The sequence below is a fragment of the Nyctereutes procyonoides genome, unplaced genomic scaffold (assembly GCF_905146905.1).
Source record: "Nyctereutes procyonoides isolate TBG_1078 unplaced genomic scaffold, NYPRO_anot_genome, whole genome shotgun sequence".
Classification (NCBI taxonomy): Eukaryota; Metazoa; Chordata; class Mammalia; order Carnivora; family Canidae; genus Nyctereutes; species Nyctereutes procyonoides.
Window position 1 is genome coordinate 118,359,585 of NW_026575125.1, and position 21,405 is coordinate 118,380,989.

Below are 21,405 nucleotides of genomic sequence, written 5' to 3' on the forward strand. Positions count from 1 at the left end.
GTGTTCTGTATTTTAACAGGAAACTGGAGCATGCATTTGTCTAAACCCCCTACATGGGGCAGTTAAGATCTGTGTGCTCCGTTGTGGCAAATTTTACCTCCAAAGAACAGCACACAGGTATTCATCTCTAGCTAATGCTACGCCTGCTGAAGTGTTTGGAGGCAAAGTCTACTGGTGTCTGCAGCTCACTTTGAAATGGATCAGTAAAATGAGGATGACCTTGCAATCAAGCAAGTAGAGCATCAAGCTAATTGTGGAATATTAGTGATTGGTCCTTAGGTACAGATCTTTGCATTGATCTGTATATTACAAAGTCTTCATAATAAAACCTGAAGGAAAATAAGAGTAAAGTCATTAACACATAATGGATAAAATTGTTTCAAGAATATTTAAGAAGTTAGTTATCATCATTGCTAGTAAAGCATTAAATGCTTATTAATAAAGAATGAAAAAAATGTCAAAACATTTCGCTCAGACTCAATTCTAGTGCCCAGCCTAGGCCCACCAGTATGGCTCTTTTTTTCCCCGTGGCTAACTACAATCCAGCATTTTCCTTTTGATTTCTTTTTAAGATTTCATTTATTTATTCATGAGAGGCACAGAGAGAGAGGCAGAGACACAGGCAGAGGGAGAAGCAGACTCCCTGCAGGGAGCCCCATGTGGGACTGGATCCCGGGACGCCAGGATCACGACCTAAGCCAAAGGCAGGCACTAAACCGCTCAGCCACCCAGGGTTCCCCTCCTTTTGATCCTAGAATATTCCCAATTTGTTCCTGACATGAAGTGTTTGCACTTGCTGTTCCTTTTGCCTGCAGATGCCCTTCCTGTCTTCAACAACCTTCAGTCCCACGGTTGAGTCCTTGTCATTCAAGTCTCACATCAATGGTAGCGTAGCCTCACTGAGTTCCCCTGCGTATCAATCCCAAACATCACCATCATTGAAGCTCTTCACAATTCTTATCACTCTTAGGTGTTGTGTTGTATGTTGATCCTTGTTTGTTACCGTCTTCGGCACAACTGCCTACATTTCTGATGCCTGGCAGCCAATTCTTCGGAATTGACAGCTTCGGAACTGGCTGTCACTACTTGCAACGCCCCCCCCCCCCCGCCCCGCATCGAAGAATCCTGTTGGGTTTTTTTCATAGTATGACCTATCTTGAAATTAAGTCAGATACTTCCCCCTCTACCCCCGTTCCCACACACGTGCACGCATACACACACACACACTCGCGGGAGCTCTTGGGCGCCAAATGCGCGTGCCTTGAGGGCAGGGATGCGGCCTGGTTTTGCTCACAGGCGTGTTCTTACCGCCTGGCCCAACAAGGGCTCACAACAGCCTTCGTGACTCAGTGAGGCGCTTTGACCCCTCCCGTGAGATCTGGCTTTGCTCGGCTTCGCTCGCCATTCCCACTCCTGACCCTCACCTCCAGAAGGCTCCCGAGGGGGCAGGGTTCTTTCCATTCCTTCCTTCCTTCCCTCACGGGCTAGTTGGTTCATCCACTCATTCACTCATTCGTTCGCTCGTTCGTGCGTTTGCTCATTCATTCACTCGTACATTCATTCCAGGCCTCCCCCCTCCACCCAGGCGTCTGGGCCGCACGCGCAGATCCCCCGCGGGCGCGCCTGGCCCTCCCCCCGGGCCTCGGCCCCGCCCCCGCCCCGCCCCGCCCCCTCTCCAGGCCAATTGGGACCGGCTGGCCGGGCGGGGCCGGGGCCGGGGCGGGGCCTTGCTCCCCCACTACCCGCGGCGGCGCCCGCGGCTCCGGAAACGCGCCGCGGGGCTGCTGGGCTCAGCCGGGCGCGGGCGGCTCCGTGGCGTTTCCTGCCACGCCGGGCCTGCCTGGGCCGCGCCAGCGCCGCTCCGCCGAGGGCCGCGCGTCTGCCGCCACGGGGCCCGGGTGAGCGCGGGGCCACGGGCCGGTGTGCCCAGGCTGCGGGAGGATGCGCAGGGGGCGGCCTGGGAGAGCGCGCGGGGCTGAGGCGAGGGTTCCGCAGAGTGTGCGGGGTGTGGAGGCCAAGCGTCTTTGGGGGGCGTCCCGGGGCCTGCGGGAAGCTGCTCGGCCCTGAGGCCATCCGAAGTGAAGGACGAGTCCCAGATGGCGGGTACGAGGAGGCCCGAAGGCCTTGTCGCGGCGGGCGGCGGGCGGGGGGCGGCGGTCAGGGGCGGGAATCGCGGATGTGCCGAGGCCTAGGCTGCTTTGGGGGGGATACTAGGAAGCAGGAACTGGTCATTATGGGAAGGAGGGGATCCTTGCCCCAAGGAGGCTGAGGGGGAGGGGGGCGGTGATTAGGTTAAAGGGCTTTCCCAGACTGCTGGGGGAGGGGCTGAGCCGCAGTCAGGGGTGCTGGGTGGACGAGCTGGGGACAGTTCCTGCTGATGGAGTTCCTCCTTTCCTTTTGGGTGGGGGTTGAGCCTCAGGTTGGTGGGGAGGAATGGGGGGATAGTCCAGAGCCCAAGAGCTGTGAGGGAGCGCTGGGGAGCTGCGCTTGCTGGGTGAAGATGAGCTCAAGGCTCTAGGTCTGAACAGGGCTTGTTCTGTCGCCCTTCTGGGGGCCACCATCTCCTGCTCCTGTGCCTCCCCCCTCAACTCCTTTGCTGCCTCCTCTAGTCTATATTTGGGTGATTAATTACATGTCTTTTTCCATCCTACCCCCACAAATACACACTTGCCTGCGCCCAGAGCCCATGGCCCCTTTCAAACAACCCCCCCCCCAAAATGCTGGCCCTCTTCCCAGAGGTCCCACCCTGTTCCAACTGACGCCCTCCAGCCAGCGTTGGCCTAGCCTGGCTGCCAGCCCCCTCCACTCTCCTTGGTCAGTGAAATATTTTCTCTTAAACCTCAGACCCGACATTTTTCCTTTACCAAAGGATTTCAGATGAGATTGCCAGAACAGCACCCCCTCTGGGTACTAATGCTGCCTCACCCCATTTCCCATCCTCCCCTCCCCTCCCCCATTGAGCCTTTAAGTAGAAGCAGCTTGCACACTGCCTGGCACAGTCCAGTCCATTCCCCACAAATGTCCCTGGATCTATGTTTAGAATCCTATGGAACAGTGATTTGCAGCCTTCTTTGCCGGAGAGACCCCTTGGAAAATCACTAGGAAGCAGTAATTCTCTTCCCAGAAGTCTGACAGCAGCACAAACACTGGGATCCCATACGGGAAGCTCACAGGCCTGAATCCTGTCTGCTGACTTCTGGTGGTGAGAAAGACTCCAGATTGTAGATAGGCCCAGTATTAACAAGGCACAGTACTACAGCCCAGGCCCCAAAGTGCTGCTTGCAAATGCAGATTCCTTGGCCCCACCCACACCTGCTCCTCTGCCCCTTGAGTTCTTACCCGGTTCCAGTGCACTTGATCCAGGCCTGGTCCTAACTTGCCTGGGCTCCCCAAATGAGCATCCCTCATACCCATGTAGACTCTCATACCCATGTAGACTCTCATACCCAGGGCAGTGTAACCTAAACGAACTCTTACTTCCCATTTATTTTGATTTTTAGAAAGATGCCATGCGTCTTCTTGGGAAAGGGGGAACATACACCTTTTCTCAGTTTAAGGACAACAAACACTACAAAATCCCCTTCTGGTCTACCTTCTGGCTTTTTATAGAAGGGAAGGAAAACGGGAACCTAAAAGAGAGAGGGACAGGTGCCCAGGCAAAGGGAGAGAGGAAAACTGGGGAAGATGGAGACAGATGCCTCCCACCCACGCACATGGAAAAAGACACACACAGACACAAGCATCCCAAGAGAAACAGACTTTCCTGGTGAAACACCCTCTCCTGGCCCTTTAGGATTCTGTCACTAATAGCTGCAGCGCATTTGCACACAGCACAGGTGGGCCCCGTATCGGGACCTCAGCGAGAGCCCAGGGGCTCAGGTCCGCATCCTGGCCTCGCCTGGCTGGAGTGGATCGGGATCCCAGCAGTGCGTGTTGTCTCAGCCTGTCCTTCAGTCAAGCACTCATGACCCAAAGACACATGCTCCTGGAAGGTGCACCCAACTCTGCTTCTGCCCGCCCCCCACCCCCGAATTATTTCAGTCCAACAGGCGGGACTTACCTGCCTGACTTATCACTCAGAATTGTCTGGAGACACAATGAGCCATCCTTGACCGTCTCTTTTGCGTAAGCCTGGGAGTTTACAGACCACATCTGCTGGCCTTAAAGCTGGTCCTGCTGTCAGAAGGCCCCATGGGTGAGGATGCAAGATGGTGTGAGATGTCCTTTCCTTTCTGGAAGCACTTATATTTTTATATATGCCGGTGTCACTGAACCATCTTTGCCCAGAGACAGTTCTCAGTCTAAGCAACAAGACTCAGGAGAACAGATACCCAGTAAGGAGAATATGGGATCTAGGTAATCCTTTGTCTGGGACAGAAAGCCGTAGGCACCCATCTGAATTAGATGCTGAAGACTGAGGTCTCTTGTCTGACCTATAAAGACGTCTTCCAGGGCATTTTTGCTCTGGCCCAGAACTGAACTGAACACCACAAGCCACCTATTGTCTTCCAGGGCCTGAGGACATTCTACTACAGGTCCTTATTTGGATATTCCAGGGAATCTAGGTATTTCCAACCTCCCTTAGAAGTTTCTGGAAGCTGCTAGATAGATCTACTTTGGGTAGCCTTGCTGCCTCTCCCCTGCCCCACTGCCCAGACGAAAATGGCACCTGCTAGGGAAGTTGCATGGCTGTTTGTGCCTTGGAATTGATCAGATACTGCTCTTTTAAGCTCAGATGCAAACTTTGCTGGTACATTCTGAGGAGGGGTTCTGAGCTCAAATGCACCCAGAAGACACCCAGTTCATACTCCTTTTGACATGGGTTGGCTTTTGTCTCCATCAGATCCAACTCTTAATTTCTATTCTTTCATATCAAAGTGGAATGGTTATTTTGGTTCTGTTAAACATTTCTGATTCTAAACAGAAAATTCAATTTGAAGAAGTTGATTAAAATTTACACTGCCACCAGAAGCACATATCAGAAATATTTCTACGCTCACAGGAGCTCTCATGTTGTAGAGTCCATGATTTTTGATTGTCAGGCAGTGGCTTAGCGTCAAGAGGATCACCCTGTGTTCTTCGAACAGCTAGTGTCTGTGGCACTTCGCGTAGTCCGGGGTGGAATCTGAAGTCAACCTTTGATAGGGCCTTTACTCTCCGGAAGTGTACAGTCATTAGACTACTTCAGATCCCACTTAAAGAAGGCAGATAATAAAAAAAAAGAAGGCAGATAATATTTATATTAAGAGGCAGAGATTTGTTTTCCCTTAATCTTTCTCCAAACTGCCATTTCCTGGGTGGGTGTAGGAATGCCCCTTATGAGACTTGGGTGAGTGAAAGTGCCTTACAGTCAAGGTCAGCCTCACCCTCTGTACCCATCAGGTGCATTACTATGGTCTCCTGTTCTTCCTGGAATTGCTTTGCCCTTGACCCCTGAAGGTCCACTCTTGGAAGGCGGTGGACATCTGTATTTGTCACTTTTGTCACAGCATCCAGCTTCTTTTCCAGATCAGTTCCACCATTTCAAAGTAGAGCGATTGTATGGCTTGGCTTCTAAGTGATCGGATGATCTTCGGGATTGGTGATCATTTTACTGTCAAACTGCAGTGGGGGTTAATGTGTATTTAATCTTTTTTAATGATCTTTCCTTTCCTTTCTGTCTCCTAAAGGTTTTACCCAATACACTTGGTTAATAATACAGAATTTGGCTCCTTTTCTGAAAGCAGGGCTCACTTTTTCCCTCCTTTTTTTGTGAGAACTTTCTAAATGATCCCTGTCTGTCCATGAGTGCTGTTACTGTGGGTGGTGATCTGAAGTTCTCTTGGGTTAGGTCCCCTGGGCAAGCCTTGGACAGGAAGGGCCACTCCTGTTGCTACGAGGGAAAGGATAATCATTCACTTGGGGGTTGTGGCTTCAGGATATCAGCAGTTAATCATGCCAATTAAGCAAAAACACTTCAATAGGATCTGCTCAATTAGAACACTTCAGGAGGATGTGCTCAATTAAACATGGGTAGCTTGAAGAACTGTGTATGACTGTGTAAGAGAGAGAATGATGTGTGTGACTATTGCCCAGTGAGGGTCTGTATATCAGTCGGATGATTTAAAGCCAGTCCCCAAAGCCCATATATACCATTAGGCTATGAGGACATTCAAGAACTGCCTATTCTCTGGGTCTGACCTGGTGTTAGAGGGCTGCATATTTCTTTTCTTTGGTGTGGCTCGAAAAGTCTTAGATCTTGGAAGCTGGACCTTAGGCAAGTTACTTAACCTCTTAGATCCATGACTTCCTTCTGTATAAAATGGAGGTAGGGCTAACTATAGGTTGCAGTAATTAAATTATGTGAAGGGGGAAGCACAGTACCAAACACGTGGTAGGTGGCTCTGTAACTAGAGGTTTGCTCCATTTAACAGGCCTTCCCCCTACAGTTTATCCCATGTCCACTCAGTGCCAGGAGCTCCTGCAGATGCTGGGGACCCAGGGATGACCAAGAGAGAGAAGGCCTCTTTTCTGTGGGAGGTGACATTTCTCCTGGGGAGCCCAGTGGAGACCGTTTCATTTCAGAGGATGATTTTTAGGTAGTGAAAAGTGTTATAAATGAACCTTGATAGGGCTCAAGACTGAAGACACTTTGAGGAGGGGATACTTGAATGAGGCCTGAATTCTTAGCAAGAACTACCTGTGGCGTGTTCAGAGCCCTGAGGGGCATCACCTTGGCATCTTCAGGACAGAACAAATGCTAGAGTGTCTGGAAGGGATGACTGAGATGTGGGGTGCAGGATTTGGGTCCAGTGGGCTGGGCCAGGGTCTTAGGCTCTGGCTTGAGGACCGTGAGACCAGTTTATAACAGGCCATCTTTTTCAGAAGGTAAATGTGAGTTGTTCTGTCCATTCCCTGGAAGTGAGTTTTCTTGAATTGTGTAAGTAATCGATGACCAGTTTGTTTTGTACTGGAAGCCAAGGCCAAAGCAGACTTCACATTCATCCCGGGAAGAATCCAGCTGCTCAGAGGGGACCCTCCCCAGGTGACAGTGGGACACAGAGGCCTTGGCTGCTAGGTACCTGGGGCTTCACTCACACCAGTGAAGCACCTGTGCTGGGCACTGGGTTAAAGGTGGGAGTGGGGCTCCTGTGGATGTTGAGACCAAAGGAGGCCTTCCGCTCACACTCACCCGCGGCACTGAGAGCCTGGGGAGACGAGCCCAGGAAGTCCCTTCCCCAGGGTCCTATCTCCAAGCTTTCTGGGACTGCCCACACATTCTTATCAGCCTCTCTCCTCTGTGTCTGCCCTTCCCATGTGGGTACCTCAGGATGTTGCTCAGCTTCGAGGCCCATTCCCCATTGTCTCCTTGGCCTCAACCCTGCTCTCTCCCAGGCTGAGAATCTTTCTTATCTAAAGCCTACCCAAATCTTTGTAAATTTTTATTCTTTTCTGATGACTAAAGAAACGCAGCTTGGTTCCTAAAAATTCACAAGGTACAGAAACAGAAAGCAGAAGACCTTGCTAAATCTAGACTCTACCCCAGTATGGCGCACATTACAGTATAGGTGTGCTTATTTTAGCTACAAGTCACTCTGTTTATTCCTTTTTTCTCCTAAAATGCTAATATATATTTAGCTGTTCTCTCCCCTTTCCCTACTCACTTTGGATTTTTTTTAATAAAGTTATTATCTGTCTATATCTTCTATGAAGGATCTGCATTTTTTTAATCTGTGTCATCTGTATTAGCCACCTGTTGATTTTTGTTTTCATTTTTCTTTCTTTTTTTCTTGTTTTCTACCACTTGTTGATTTTATATTCAAGCGCTCCGGTTTTCTCCTGCTCTAAGTTCTAGGACTCCTCAGTAAGGTCTCCAGAGCTCTGAGCCACATTCATCATTCACTCCTGCCTCTTATTTTTGACATTGGGATTATTTAGATCTATAGTATATTGTTTTCTACCCTTTTACTTTTCACCTATCTATGTCTTGACATGTAAAGTCTTCACATTTAAAAGTTTCTTACAGACAGCATAGAGCTGAGTATTGTTTTTTAATATAGTCCAATAATCTCTCCCTTTCATTTGGAGTGTTTAGCCCATTTACATTTAACTTAATTATCCATGTGGTTGGATTTAAGTTTGCCATCTTGCTATTTGTTTCTGTTTGTCCCACCTGTTCTTTTACCTTTCTTCTTTTGGATTACTTTTTAGAGTTGTATTTTATTTCCACTCCTGGCTTAGCATGCACCAGAGTCTCAGAGGGCTTCTTAAAACACACAATCATATGTTTTACTTATATGTATGTTATAAACCCCATACTACCTTACTATTATTTTTGCTTTTAATGGTCAGTTATTTTTTTTAAGATTTAAAAGTAAACGGGGTAAAAGTGTTTTACATTCCTGGTCTTCTTCATTCCTTTGTGTTGATCCAAGTTTCCACCTGGTATCATTTTCCTTCACCTGAAGAACTTTTTTTAAAAGATTTTATTTACTTATTCATGAGACACACACACAGAGAGAGAGAGAGCGAGGCAGAGACACAGGCAGAGGGAGAAGCAGGCACCATGCAGGGAGCCCAATGTGGGACTCGATCCTGGGTCTCCAGGATCATGCCCTGGGCCAAAGGCAGTGCTAAACCACTGAGCCACCCAGGCTGCCCCACCTGAAGAACTTTAATATGTCTCATAGTACATGTCTGCCAGTGACCAATTCTCTTAGCTTTTTGTCTGAAAAAGTTTTATTTTGCCCTCATTTTTGAAGAGTATTTTCCCTGAATATAGAATTCTAGGTTGACAGGGTTCTTTTTTCCTTCAGCACTTTAAAAATGTCATTCAATTGTTTACTGGCTTGGACATTTTCTGATAAGAAGTCTGCAGTTACTCTTATCTCTGCTCCTCTTGTTTATCACGGGGTTCCCCTCCTCTCCCCTCCCCCACCCACCCCTGGCTGCCCTAAGATTTTTCTCTTTATCACTGGTTTTCAGCAATTTCATTATGATGTGTTTTGGTGTACGTGTGTGGTTTTTTAGTTTTGTCATCTGTTTAGTCTTGATAGGGTTTGGTTGGGCCTATATCTTGAATCTAGTTTTCATCAAATTTGGGGAAAAAAATTCAACTATTATTTCTTCAACTCTATTTTTATCATCTCCCTCTTTTCCTCATCTTTTCAGATTCCAGTTATATGTGTGTTAGACAATTTTCTGTTATGCCCAAGTCACTGAGACTGTTTTTTTAAATATCTTTTTTTCTTTTTGATCTTCATTTGGTATAGTCTCTATTTTCTATCCTCTAGCCTTTTTTGGGGGGAGGGGGAGTCATTGTGTCTAATCTGATGTTAATCACACCCAGTGAAATTTTCATTTTAACTGTTATAGTTTCCACCCCCAGCAGTCCCATTTGGATCTTGTTTATATTGTCCATTTTTTTTCATTATGTTTGTTTTTCTTTCAATATTCATACGTAGTTAAACTAGCCATTATCCTTCTCTGTAAGTTCTACCAATAATCATTTTTGAGTGTTTCTGTTGACCTGAGTTTCCTTGCCATGGGTCACATTTTCCTGGTTCTTGACATTTCAGTAATTTTTTATTGGATGTTGGGCATCATAGAGATTATATTGAGTGTCTAGATTCTGTTGTTTCTCTTTGAAGAGTGTTGGACTTTGTTTTGGAAGGTAGTTATTTGTGGAACAGCTTCATCACATTGAGGCCTATTTTTAAGCTTTTCTAGAGCAGGTTCAGGGTAGCTGTGGCTTCAGGAGTCTATAAGTCCTACTGCTAAGGCATGGCTCCTCTGATTCCCAACTGAATGTCCCAGGTGATCCTGGAGGACTCCCTACTCTGGTTGCTTGGACTCTGAACATCTCCCTACCTGTGTGTGTCCTCTGATTGTCCAGCCTAAAGCTTCCTGGCCATTCTTTTCCTAGCCTTTGGGAGTTTTATTATGTATGTGTGGCTTAGGAGTCAGAAAAGGCTCAAGGGGACCCTTATGCTGATTTTTTTTTGGGGGGAGCTCTTTTTTTTCCTGCGAAGTTCCCTCCTTTCTGGAACTCTGCTCTACAACTTCTAGCTGCGTCAGCTGCTCTTAATGCTAGTCTGTGTCTTGATGAAGCCACCAGGCTCTATTTGAGTCCACCTTCCCTGCACTCAGTCTGGAAATTGCCTCCAGGCGAGCCAGGGCCACGATAAGGCTCTCACCTCAGTTGTTTCTCTCCAGAGATGGTGATCCTGCACTTCCTGCTGTTCGGTGTCTGAAAACTTGTTTCACATTCATTTTGTCCAGTTTTATACTTGTTTATGGCAGGACATTGTTTGTTCCTTGTTATAATATCATGGCCAGAAGTAGAAGTGTCTGTCTATCCCTTTCAATATAATATCTAATTTTGTGTAAAAGTCTTTCTGGAGCGTCTGGGTTTTCTACTCCGTGAGCTAGTATTAGAATGCCTCCTTTTCACTTAGTTATGAATGGAATTGAATTGACCTGCCATCAGAACAGAAACTGTGTTCCTCCTGTTTCTTTGAATTTGCCGAAACAGGAGGCCTATATAAGGCACATACATTTGTGGTCATATAATCATAACGTTTCACATATTTTGCAATCTGGAAGAAAAAGGTAAATTGTTCATACTGTTCAGATCTTTTATTCAGCAACTTTGTGTTTGAAGATCTTTGAGGCTTCTTTTTCTAGCTGTTTTGTTCAACTTTTCATTTTGGCATATATTTCGCAGAAATGCTCTTGTGTGCACCTGTCTCACTGTCACCTACTTGATTGTTTCAGTTGGGTGGGCTGTGAACCTTAAGGGGCCTGGCCTCTGGCCAACAAGACCTGGATCCTGCTCTTTCGTTGCCCATCTTCCTTTCAGTGGCCCCGTCTTTTTTTGTCACCCTTCCAAAGTTGGAAAGATCTTTCACTTGTCACTTAGTTATTTCTTCTGATACTCTTCTGGGGACACTTCCTTCCTGCGCAGTGGTAGCACTGACCTCTTTGGGGCTGGCTGCTAAGAGGCCTGTGGCCAGCCTGCCTCAGAGAGCCAGTCTCGCTGCCATTGGCTATCCATCTGTGTCTATATTCTCTGGGCCGTTCCTGGGCTAACATTTGTCTGTCTTGTCTGGGTTCTCTCTGGCCTGCCTGTATTAATTCTTTGCCAGCCTATTCTCCCCAGTGTTTGGGGTATGTTTTCTTAGGTACACCCATGCTCCGGCTTGTCACTCAGCTGCAGTGCAAGCGAAGCCTGACTAAGTTTTAAAGCCAGGGAAAAGGAAACCAGTAGGCTTGTCCTAGGGAACTCAAAGGCAGGGTAGCTGTCACTCATGGCTCTTTTCACTTCCCTTAGCTCTGCCTGCCCCTCAGAGTCTTGCCCTTTCCCAGGATGGACCCCCTGGAAACCAGGTCCTGGCAGGCCCTCTTGAAATACTTGAGGCCCAGGTGAGCTGTGCTTCTGTCTGCCTGGTTAGGAATCTGTCACTGCTCCCTGATTCTGGCCTTGGCCTGTATGTGTTTTCCCAGCATGACGTGCTACAGGACCAGAACTCCCGCCTCTGCCTTCCCTCCCTCTGCTTTCTTCCTCAGAGTCTACAGAGAAATGGATGCCTGCTGGGGTTGTAATTCCCATTGAGCCGGGGGTGGAGAGCTGCATTTCAGTCCAGGAAAGCGATTGAGCCGAGGTCCCTTGGGAAGACAGTGGGAGGTCCGGGCCCTGGCCCAGGTCTTGTGATGCTTGGTCAGATTGTCTTTCCAGGACTTCTCGACGCTTATGCTTCAGTCTCCATGCCAGCAAAACACACACCACTGCAGACCCTCGCCTCTTATCCCGGCTCTTACTAGTACTGCCCCTGCCTCATTCTAGAGTAGTTAGAAGGACTACTTATCCCTGGGAATTCTTTCAGGATTCAGTGACATTTGATGACGTGGCACAGTACCTCACACAAGGAGTGGTTGCGACTGGACAGTGACAGGAGGACGCTGGCATATTGCAGGAGTGCCACCTCTGGGTAAGGATGCCCCAGCCCTTCCCCACTTCTCACAGCTGAATGGTCCTCCACGGCTGGGTGTGGGGTGAGGGCCACCTGCACTAGGCCTACACAAGCTTGCCTTCCGGGGGCCCATGCCCCCCACCTTGGGGATTGGCTGGAAGAAAACCCAAAGGGCCTTGTCACCCTCAACCTTTTTTTCCACGTTTCAGAGTAGCAGGGCTCCCTCCCACTTCCTAATGGCATCGAAAGAAGCCCCCTCAGCGCTTCCTTGGCAAAGAAATGAGAACAAGCTGGACACTCTCATCTAGAAAAAAAAATTCTTAAATCCCAAATGACACAAAAATTGCGCGGCCGTTTTGTTATAGCACATAGTCAAGAGTGAGGTTGACCCAGCCAGGTCCTCTGCCCTCTTCCATGTGCAGGAAGGAGTTCCTGTTTTGAATCCTCCCTGGTGTGAGGACACCTGCTGCCGGCCACCGCGCGTCCCTTGATGCAGACTGGGCGAAGCAGTCCGGTGAGCGAGGGGAAAAGGAACCGGAAAAGTGAGCAGGTCGTGGGGTGAAGCGCGCTGCGCCTTTGGGGAGGGGGTGTGGCTCCTTCCCAGGGGTAGAGGGCGGGGAGCTCCTGGGGCTACTTTGGTGGTAGCGAGTGGGCGGACCCTGGGCCCCCTATGCCCCTTTCGCTTCCGGGTGGAGGGGCGCCCGCCCTGCTGTGCCCCGACCCCAACGTCACCCCCCCCGCCCCCGCCCTTACCCCCGCCGTGCTCGGGCCGCGGGCGAATGCGATTCTTGGCGGAGGAGCGCCACCTCCGTCCCTGTCCCCTGCAGGGCGCGGCGTCCTGCGGTGCTGGCGTCCGAGAGCGCGGGGCCGAGCCGGCGGCGGGCGATGGGCGAGGACGCTCAGCCGCGGGAGGTGGCGTCCACGAGCTCCCCGCGGGCCGGCGGGCCCAGCGCCGACGTCAGAGCCAACAGGGACCCTGAGGGCCGGGCGGGCGGCCTGCGCGACCTGCCCATGGAGCACCACTTCGCGTGTAAGGAGTGTGGGGACGCCTTCCGGCTGAAGGTCCTCCTCGTGCAGCACCAGCGGGTTCACAGCGAGGCCAAGGGCTGGGAGTGCGCCGACTGTGGCCGCGTGTTCCGGGCGGCGGCCGAGTTCAACGAGCACCGCAAGAGCCACGCGGCCGCCGAGCCGCAGCCGGGCCCGAGCCGCGCCGCGGAGGCCGCCCCGGAGGAGAGGGAGCAGGCGGAGAGGGCCGCGAAGCCCTTCGAGTGTGAGGAGTGCGGGAAGCGCTTCAAGAAGAACGCGGGCCTCAGCCAGCACCTGCGCGTGCACAGCCGGGAGAAGCCCTTTGACTGTGAGGAGTGCGGGCGCTCGTTCAAAGTGGGCACGCACCTCTTTCGCCATCAGAAGCTGCACACGGCCGAAAAGCCGTTCGCCTGCAAGGCGTGCGGCCGGGAGTTCCTGGACCGCCAGGAGCTGCTCAAGCACCAGCGCGCGCACACGGGCCACCTGCCCTTCGACTGCGACGACTGCGGCAAGTCGTTCCGCGGCGTCAACGGCCTGGCCGAGCACCAGCGCATCCACAGCGGGGCCAAGCCGTACGGCTGCCCGCACTGCGGCAAGCTGTTCCGCCGGAGCTCGGAGCTCACCAAGCACCGCCGCATCCACACGGGCGAGAAGCCGTACGAGTGCGGCCAGTGCGGCAAGGCCTTCCGCCAGAGCTCCAGCCTCCTGGAGCACCAGCGCATCCACACGGGCGAGCGGCCGTACGGCTGCGGCGACTGCGGCAAGGCCTTCCGCGGCCCGTCCGACCTCATCAAGCACCGGCGCATCCACAGCGGACTGAAGCCCTACGAGTGCGACAAGTGCGGCAAGGCCTTCCGCAGGAGCTCGGGCCTCAGCCGCCACCGCAGGACCCACAGCGGAGCGAGGCGCTGCGAGTGCAGCGAGTGCGGCCGCGTGTTCAAGCGGCGCTCGGCGCTGCAGAAGCACCAGCCGAGCCACCGCGACTAGACGCGGCCCCCGGGCCGGGGGGGGGGGGGCGAGGCCCGGGAGGGGCAGGGCAGAGTCAAAGGAGATGAACACTTTTGTAGCGCTTCTATATTTTCCCGTCAGAGAGGTCCGAACCGATTTATACCGTCACCAGCAATTTCTAACTGTCCGTGTTGCCCATTTTGCCTATCGAGAGTAGCCTCGATGACGTTCTGGTTGATTCTGACTAGCCCGACTCGCGTACAGGCCCTTCAGGGTACTTAAAGCCACGGGCCTGCAAACGGAGAGGGACAGAAGACAAACGTGCGTGGGCCGGGGCGGAGGGGGGCTCGCGGCCCGCCTCTCCGAGCCACCCCCTCCGGGAGCCGGACGCAGAGCGCGTCGGCGACGGCCGCCACATCATGTGACCCCAACTTGCCTGAAGACAAGAGAGCCCCAAAGTCGTTTGGCCTACTTGAATTTAGAAATGTTTAGGGATGTAAATAGAATACTCAAAGAAAGGTCTTATAATATTTAATTTATTAATTCAGTTCTGCATACATACTGTAAATCACATATTGCATAGAATAATATATTAATTTAGAGAATACCCCCCCCCCCGTTTTCCCTCACGCCACTCCCGAAGATCATTGTACTCTAAATCCTCACGCGCAGTTTCTGACCTCACCGTCCTCACCACCTCACCACCGTCGTAGCCCCTTTGGAGTCACCCGACAGTTTCAAAGCACATCCAGTGGCTTCCGTTCATCCAAGCTGTGTGCCACGTAGCACTGTGACAATCCCTGCACAAGGCCCTCACTAGAAATTTCCTCCCAAGCGTAAGTACACGTTCACATTACATTAGGACAACTGTTGTTGTTTTCCTTGAATTCATCCCGTAGCTCTACAACGTAACCACTTAACGTGTTTTGCTTTCTGAAAATGACCTTCAAAAGACTTTTCTGAAGCATCTATAACTTGTCATTGTGAGGTCGTATGCCTAGGAATAAGTATTGAATCTGGGTTAAATTTCTTTTGCATTCATTTTCCTGAGACCAATTCATTCTGGTGACTTCCATGTGCGTCCAAAACTAGCGTCGATTGGGGTCTGTTTTCGGGCTAATAGGTCTTGTCCTCAAGCAGCACTATTTGGTTCAAACTCAAGTAGTTGAGAGAGCATCCCCGTAACAGGGACATCTCGAGGACTCAAGTATAAGCTGATGGCTCGTTTTCAGGAATGTGAGCCTCCCCGCAAACGGAGCCAGCCCTCCGTTTTGGGCTCTGTAAAACAGGGGTGATCACAGGACTACCTCCTAAGGTTATCGTGAGAACCGCGACGCCACGCCTGGCCCGAAGGTGCACCCTCAGTGAAGGGCATCTGCCGTCATCACCATAATTATTGCTGTCATTCTATGGCTCATTAGTACCAGAACTGGGGATGGACCCAGGCCTCCTGACTCCTAGTCTCATCTTCTTTCTCTCATGCAATGACTTAAATCGTGTTCCCGTTTTCTTGCATGCAAATCGTACGTTCATCTCCTTTGACCAGTTATCAAGTTACCTTTGGATATATTGACTTTATACAGCAGTTCTTTCTAGATCGATTGTGATTATCTTTTTTCCAGTTTTATTGCTTTTGCCCTTTGTAGCCGTTTTATTGCATTTTTGTCGTGCGAATTTTAAGTTTTCATATCCGAGCACTCACCGTTGTCCGTTAAGCCGTAACTTTCATTGCTTCAGTACTTAGATACGATGATGTTTTCTTCTAGAATTTTAATTACAAATGAAAAGCTGAAAGCCCTGCCCCACCAGAAGGTGGATGCACCAGGTGGGCAGGCTGGATGGGAATGGGCCAGAGAAGCAGGCTCTCTCCTCATCCAAGATGCAGACTCTGTGCATGTCTGTGGGCAGTACTTGACTATCCAACCTGGCCACGCAGACACGCAAGAGAAACTTCCATCTCGGATTGGCCAGAACATTCTGACTGTTCCTCAGTATAGCCCTACCTGTCAGCAGCAGGGCTGGGCCTCCACTAGATCAATGGGGGGTGGTCCAAATGTGGTCTTGGCTGCAGCTGGCTGTCCTTCAAGCTTCTGGGAGCTTTGGCCATGCCCAGCATGGATTCAGTGCCTGAGCAGCAGATCCCCCCCCCACACACAAGACACATCTCCTCGAACATAAGAAGACTCACCTGACTGATGCTGTCGTGTGGATTGCATCCTCCTCTCAGCGAGTGACTCTGGAACCAGAAAGAGGTCGGTTTGGTGGCTTTTGCTTTGGGCAACTAGAGGGAAATTCACCCACATGTTCTGATGTTACCTCCTGCAGCTATACCTAAGAGGAACAACAGAGCAAAGGCTCGGAGAGGAACCGTGCTCCTCTGATGCCGTGTGTGTCTCGGTGATAGAAGCTGGCCAAATAATAGGCCCCAGCTGTGACATTCAGCGGCCATGCCCAGGAGGGGCAATAAAACAGGGGTCTGGAGGGCAATGATGCCCTTCTGATGGCCCATGTGGCATATACATAGAAGCTGATCGTCCCGGGGTCAGGCTGTTACTTCCAACAGCCTCCCTCGAGAGGAACAGCAGCAAGGGCTGGCCAGAAACCTGACCCCCAGTGACCTGCAGAACCTGCAGGTGGAAGCCAGCCTCACTGGGGCTGTGGTGTGACTTCCCAGCAGCTGTCCCCGGGGGCCTCTAGAGGGCCCATGGAGGAGGTGTACCCTTCTGATGGGCCCACCCAGGCTGAGGCAGAGCTTCCCGGCAGGCACATCTGGAAGAGCTTCTCAGGCCCCCATCCTGGGAAGCAGGGTCCCACGGTGGCCCCTGTGACCTTAGCCAGAAGGTACTCTGGAGTGGCCCCCAGGCCACAGTGGTGGCTCTCTGTGACGTCTCCATCCTGACCCTCAGGCTGGAGAGAAGCCAACAGCACTTGTTACATAGCCGCTCCTTTTGCTCTGTGGCTTCAGTTCTTGCAGTAGTTGTGAAACTGTGTCTGAAATCACTGCTTCCTTCTGCATCCGTTTTCTCTTTTCAAGCTGTCAGGACATGTTCGACACAGCCGTCATCCGGTAAGGAATCTGACATTCACGAGGGGCAAGGCTGGCGACTGTCGCTGGAAGTACTCTGCCATTTCTTGCTTGTTCACTAGCCATTTTGTCAGCTTTCACGAAGGATCCAGATACAGTATTAACTCAGAACTTAGCGTTGTCGCCACCGCTCCATTCCTCCCCAGCCAGGCAGGACACGGCATCCTGGCAGTCATGCCGTCCTTGAGGTTTTTCCGTTCTCGGTTCTGTCGTTTTCTCCAAAACCAACCCTCCTCTAGAGTTAACACTAAAGACCGCGTCTTTTCTGCCACTGTGTTTGCGCGTGAAGTCCGTGCTCTCTCCCGCGCAAGCATGCGTGGCTTTAACGTGTGTCCCGTAGTTGTGCCAAGTTTCGTTTTTTTGCCTCTGGTAACTTGGGGGTGGATTCCTTGGATTCTGTAGGTGTACTGCTACGTCAGATGCAAAATGTGATCAAGCTTCCTGTTGTGTGTGCTCGTCTATGCATTTGTGTATCTACCTCATTTCGTTTTTTTTCTTTCTAATCACACACATTCCTTTTGCAAGGGAAATGAAGAGCAGTTGGGTTACACAGAATGCCGACTCTCATTAGAAATAGATCCTTTTCTTATTTGCCGAAAGAAACCTTCCATTGCTTTTATTAAAGTTTTGAATACTTGCTGACATTTTTTCAATGAAAGTTGTTGTTTACCATTGTTGCTGCTTATTAAGATTAACTGTGTTGATTAGTTGTGTCACACCCACTTCTGCATTTCCACAGTGAGCCCCACCCAGTCGCAGTGTTGGCATTCCACGGGCTCGGGGCTGCAGCCCTCACCCCCCACTTTTAGGCCATAGTAGTTAAACCAGAACTGAACGCTTGACTCGGGCAGCAACTGGTCATCAGAGCTGGCTGGAGGCGACAGGCTGGGCCGTTCAGTTCCTCTGTTTGTCGCAAAATGGAAACAAGAGACACGAGAGAGAAGTTTCTAGTTGGTGTTACAAGACAGAGGGAGCCACGCGGTATTTGGCGGAGTCGACCCCGTGGGTGACACCAGTTGGAAGATCTGCGGGCTCCTGCTCAGCACTCCAGAGAGCTGCCTCAACTCCCGCGCCCCGACGGAGTCCTGGCCTCGTTATGTTCTTGGATCTCTGGCAGTTGCCCTCACCAGTTCGTTTGTCTCCCCACCAGAGTCTCCCTTGACCGAAGCCAGCTTGAGGGGGCTCTGCTTTCTGCAACCCGTCAAGAGTCAGTGGCCTTTTACCACTTGGCCGCGTCCTGAGAAGAATCACATGGCTGGTTTCCTCATGGTCCACCCCGCTCGAGCTCCTGGCCCCAGCCCCACCTGACGGTCGCAAACACCTGTTTAAATGTGGTCCTGTGTTCCGTTCGCTCCGATGGGTAAAAATCTATGCCTTTTACTCTCAGCGAGTTTGACCAATGCCTTTCTGTCCGGGTACCGTGCCTGTACGGATCCCCTGTTTGTCCCGTGAAGCGAGTGTCAGTCAACACCCGCCCTGTTGTTCATTTTGGAAGTGTCTCGCTACTTCCGGAGAATCTGTTAAAGTGGGGAATTGGGAATTTCTCTATTACTAGTATACTCACGTGCTGTACTTCTCATCATTGTATCGGTGTAGGTGTTTACTTTCCAAGCTAGAGATGGTCTCTTTTAACTTGGCCTTCAATGCTCTTTGCATATCTAAGAACAGTAGCTGGGCCCGCCCCAGTCCATGTTTCAGTTGTTGGCGCTCTTCTCTCATTCCTCCCTGGTCTCCTTAACTTGTCTGTTTTACGGCACTTACTATAATCAGCCTTGCACTAGAGCTTCGCCCTCCCCACCCCCCCTCCCGCGTTAGATTGTGAGCTCTTATAAGACAGGGGTGACCCTTCATGTCTGATTCCCCTACCAGATCTAGCACAGTGCCTTGCATCAAGTAGATTTCAATAAATATATGTTAAATGGCATTGGTGTTCCTTGACTTCTTTTGTCAAAAGTTTAGGTCAACCGCTCTTCCCTTGCCCCTTCCCCTGTGCTCTGAAGTTCTTGCCCCCTCCTGGGGTCCGGGTGTTATCTTGTGCCCCCCACCCCTTCCTGGATGCCTGGAGGAGACAGGAGGTGCCCTGATGGGAGAGGGCTGGCTTCCCTGGAAATGTGAGCCGCCCCTTGGCAGAAGAGGCCTGTCACTCAGCCAGGTACCTTCTCCCACCCTGGCTAGGGCTCTCCCTTGAGTCTGTATTCCAGGTGGGAGCAGAACACCGAGCTGGACCCTGAGCTCCTCCTGTGGGGACCAGGGGGGATAGAGTGACACAAGTGGCTTCTAGAACTTGAGGACCAGCCAGCCTCTCTGGGCTAGGTGAGGGTGGGAGTCGGTAGATCAGCCCTCTTGGCTGGTGGCTGGCCCTCTTTCTAATGACCATTTCCTCAAAAAAAGCAGGTAGCAAGGACAGGCCCCTGGCTTCCTGGCCCTCCCAGATGCAAACAAGGCTCAGCTGTGGAGTCAGCTGCCCGGCCCCAGAAGGACAAGCACAAACGGGGCCCCAGGAGTGCTTGGGTTGGGATCTCATGGGCCATGATGTGCTTGCAAGAGCAAGGAGCAAGATTTTGGAAAGGACCATGCTTTTGCCCAGCATCCCAGTCTCCTGGAGGCTCCCAGGCAAGGCCTGTGTCATCTTTTCTCCAGGGTCCCATCCTCATCGGTCTGTCAATCATTTTTCTACCCCAAATGCAGTTTCTGGGCAGGAGCTGTGGTACTGCCTTACCCCCCTGCCAACCCAGCCATCTCTGCTCGTGTGCCGGTTATTTGGAAAGAACCGTTCATCTGCTTTGCTGGTTTCGTGATGTACTTGCCACTGAGAAGTCCGCTTATTTTTTCTTAAAATGTGTGCAAGCTCTGTTCAGGCAAGCTTTGGTTGTGCTAAACTCAAGGCCACAGGTCCGTTTGGACATCTAATACTGGGCCCAGAGGGTAGGGGACAGCCTGGGGCTTCTCTCTAGGGGCCTTGGAGGCTTCTAGTAGGGGTTTCAGAATGTTCCCCTCTGCCCCTCTCTTAGTGCCCCTGCCCTCTGGAGCCCCGTAGCGGCTTCAGCACCACCCTCCTCTGAGACCCCCTCCCCAAGAAGTCTTGCTCTTCTGGGAGTTCCCAGACCCCCACCTCACGGGCCAGCGTCTGGGCCTCCCTCATTGCCCACAGCCCTTGGGCCGAGCCCACTTGTATCCAGCTCACTCCCCAGCTAGGAAGGGCCAGAGGCATTGTCTTAGCGCGTTCAGGCTGCTATAAGAAAACTGCCATAAAGGAGGCTTCCTAACAATGACTGCCCGTGGGTCTGGAGGCTGGGAAATCCAAGACCAAGGCGCCAGCCAAGCCAGCGTCTGATGGAGGACCTGCCTCCTGATTCCTAGATGACAGTCACTGTGCTGTGTCCTCACGTGATGGAAGGGTCAGAGAGCTGTCTGCAGCCTCTTTTTTTATTTTTTATTTTTATAAATTTATTTTTTATTGGTGTTCAATTTGCCAACATATAGAATAACACCGAGTGCTCATCCCGTCAAGTGTCCCCCTCAGTGCCCATCACCAATTCACCCCCACACCCCGCCCTCCTCCCCTTCCACCACCCCTAGTTCATTCCCCAGAGTTAGGAGTCTTTCATGTTCTATCTCCTTTTCTGATATTTCCCACTAATTTTTTCTCCTCTCCCCTTTATTCCCTTTCACTATTTTTTATATTCCCCAAATGAATGAAACCATATAATGTTTGTCCTTTTTCTAAGGGTAATAATCCCATCCATGGGGGCTCTGCCCTCATGACCTAATCACTCCTAAAAAGCCCCACATCCTGATGCCATCACATCAGGGGTTAGGATTTTGATGTATGGATGCGGGGCGGGGGAGTGGACAGACATTCAGAGGTGAGGGTACATGGGCTTCTCTTGGGTTTATGCACTTACAGTGTGATTCATACATCCGTGAACTGTTTGAATTTCTTTCCACTGAGCATGTCCTATTATTACTTTGATTAAAATATTTTAAAAATCTATAATAAAAAAAAAACACGATCCCCAATTTTTCTTTGCAGGCAAGACAGGTCAGAAAATCCTGGCGTTGCCTCACCCCTCTTCTGACCTTCCTGCAACGAGCATTTATTGAGCACCTGCAGTGTGCCAAACTCCAAGAGCAGCTGAAACAATCCTCACCCTCAAGGCCAGACACGGAGCCAGAATGTTATAAGTGGGACCTACACTCACCGAGCTGGGCTCCTAAGATTCGTACATTTTTGTGGGTGCAGCTTACGCTTCAGTTAGAAAAATGACAAAGCTAAAGGCACAAGCTCAATATTAGCAAATTACCCGCCCACCCCCCATCTGCAGGTCCTCAACCTCCACACCCGGCCCTGGCTGGAAGGGAGCGCTCCCTCCGCCCTGAAGCCCCCCCCCCTGC

General features: G+C 51.0%; 1 protein-coding gene across 3 annotated transcripts; it reads left to right on the forward strand.

Annotated features, from left to right (window-relative positions):
* The first annotated feature begins 1,780 nt into the window (after positions 1 to 1,780).
* Positions 1,781 to 18,922, forward strand: ZNF275 (zinc finger protein 275). Of its 3 annotated transcripts, none has more exons than XM_055338781.1 (4): positions 1,781 to 1,898; positions 11,312 to 11,403; positions 11,865 to 11,969; positions 12,374 to 18,922. In XM_055338781.1, the coding sequence occupies exon 4, from the start codon at positions 12,837 to 12,839 to the stop codon at positions 13,962 to 13,964; it is 1,128 nt and encodes a 375-aa protein (XP_055194756.1). In that variant the 5' UTR covers positions 1,781 to 1,898; positions 11,312 to 11,403; positions 11,865 to 11,969; positions 12,374 to 12,836; the 3' UTR covers positions 13,965 to 18,922. The 3 variants fall into 3 exon arrangements, with proteins under 3 accessions (XP_055194756.1, XP_055194757.1, XP_055194755.1); XM_055338782.1 differs by lacking the exon at positions 11,312 to 11,403 and having other exon boundaries at positions 12,374 to 12,493; positions 12,779 to 18,922; XM_055338780.1 differs by lacking the exon at positions 11,312 to 11,403 and having other exon boundaries at positions 12,374 to 12,465; positions 12,779 to 18,922.
* Positions 18,923 to 21,405: the final 2,483 nt, after the last annotated feature.

What these genes read in the sequence shown, in the direction of transcription:
- ZNF275 (XM_055338781.1), top strand. Translation starts at nt 12,837, where the DNA reads ATGGGCGAGGACGCTCAGCCGCGGGAGGTGGCGTCCACGAGCTCCCCG.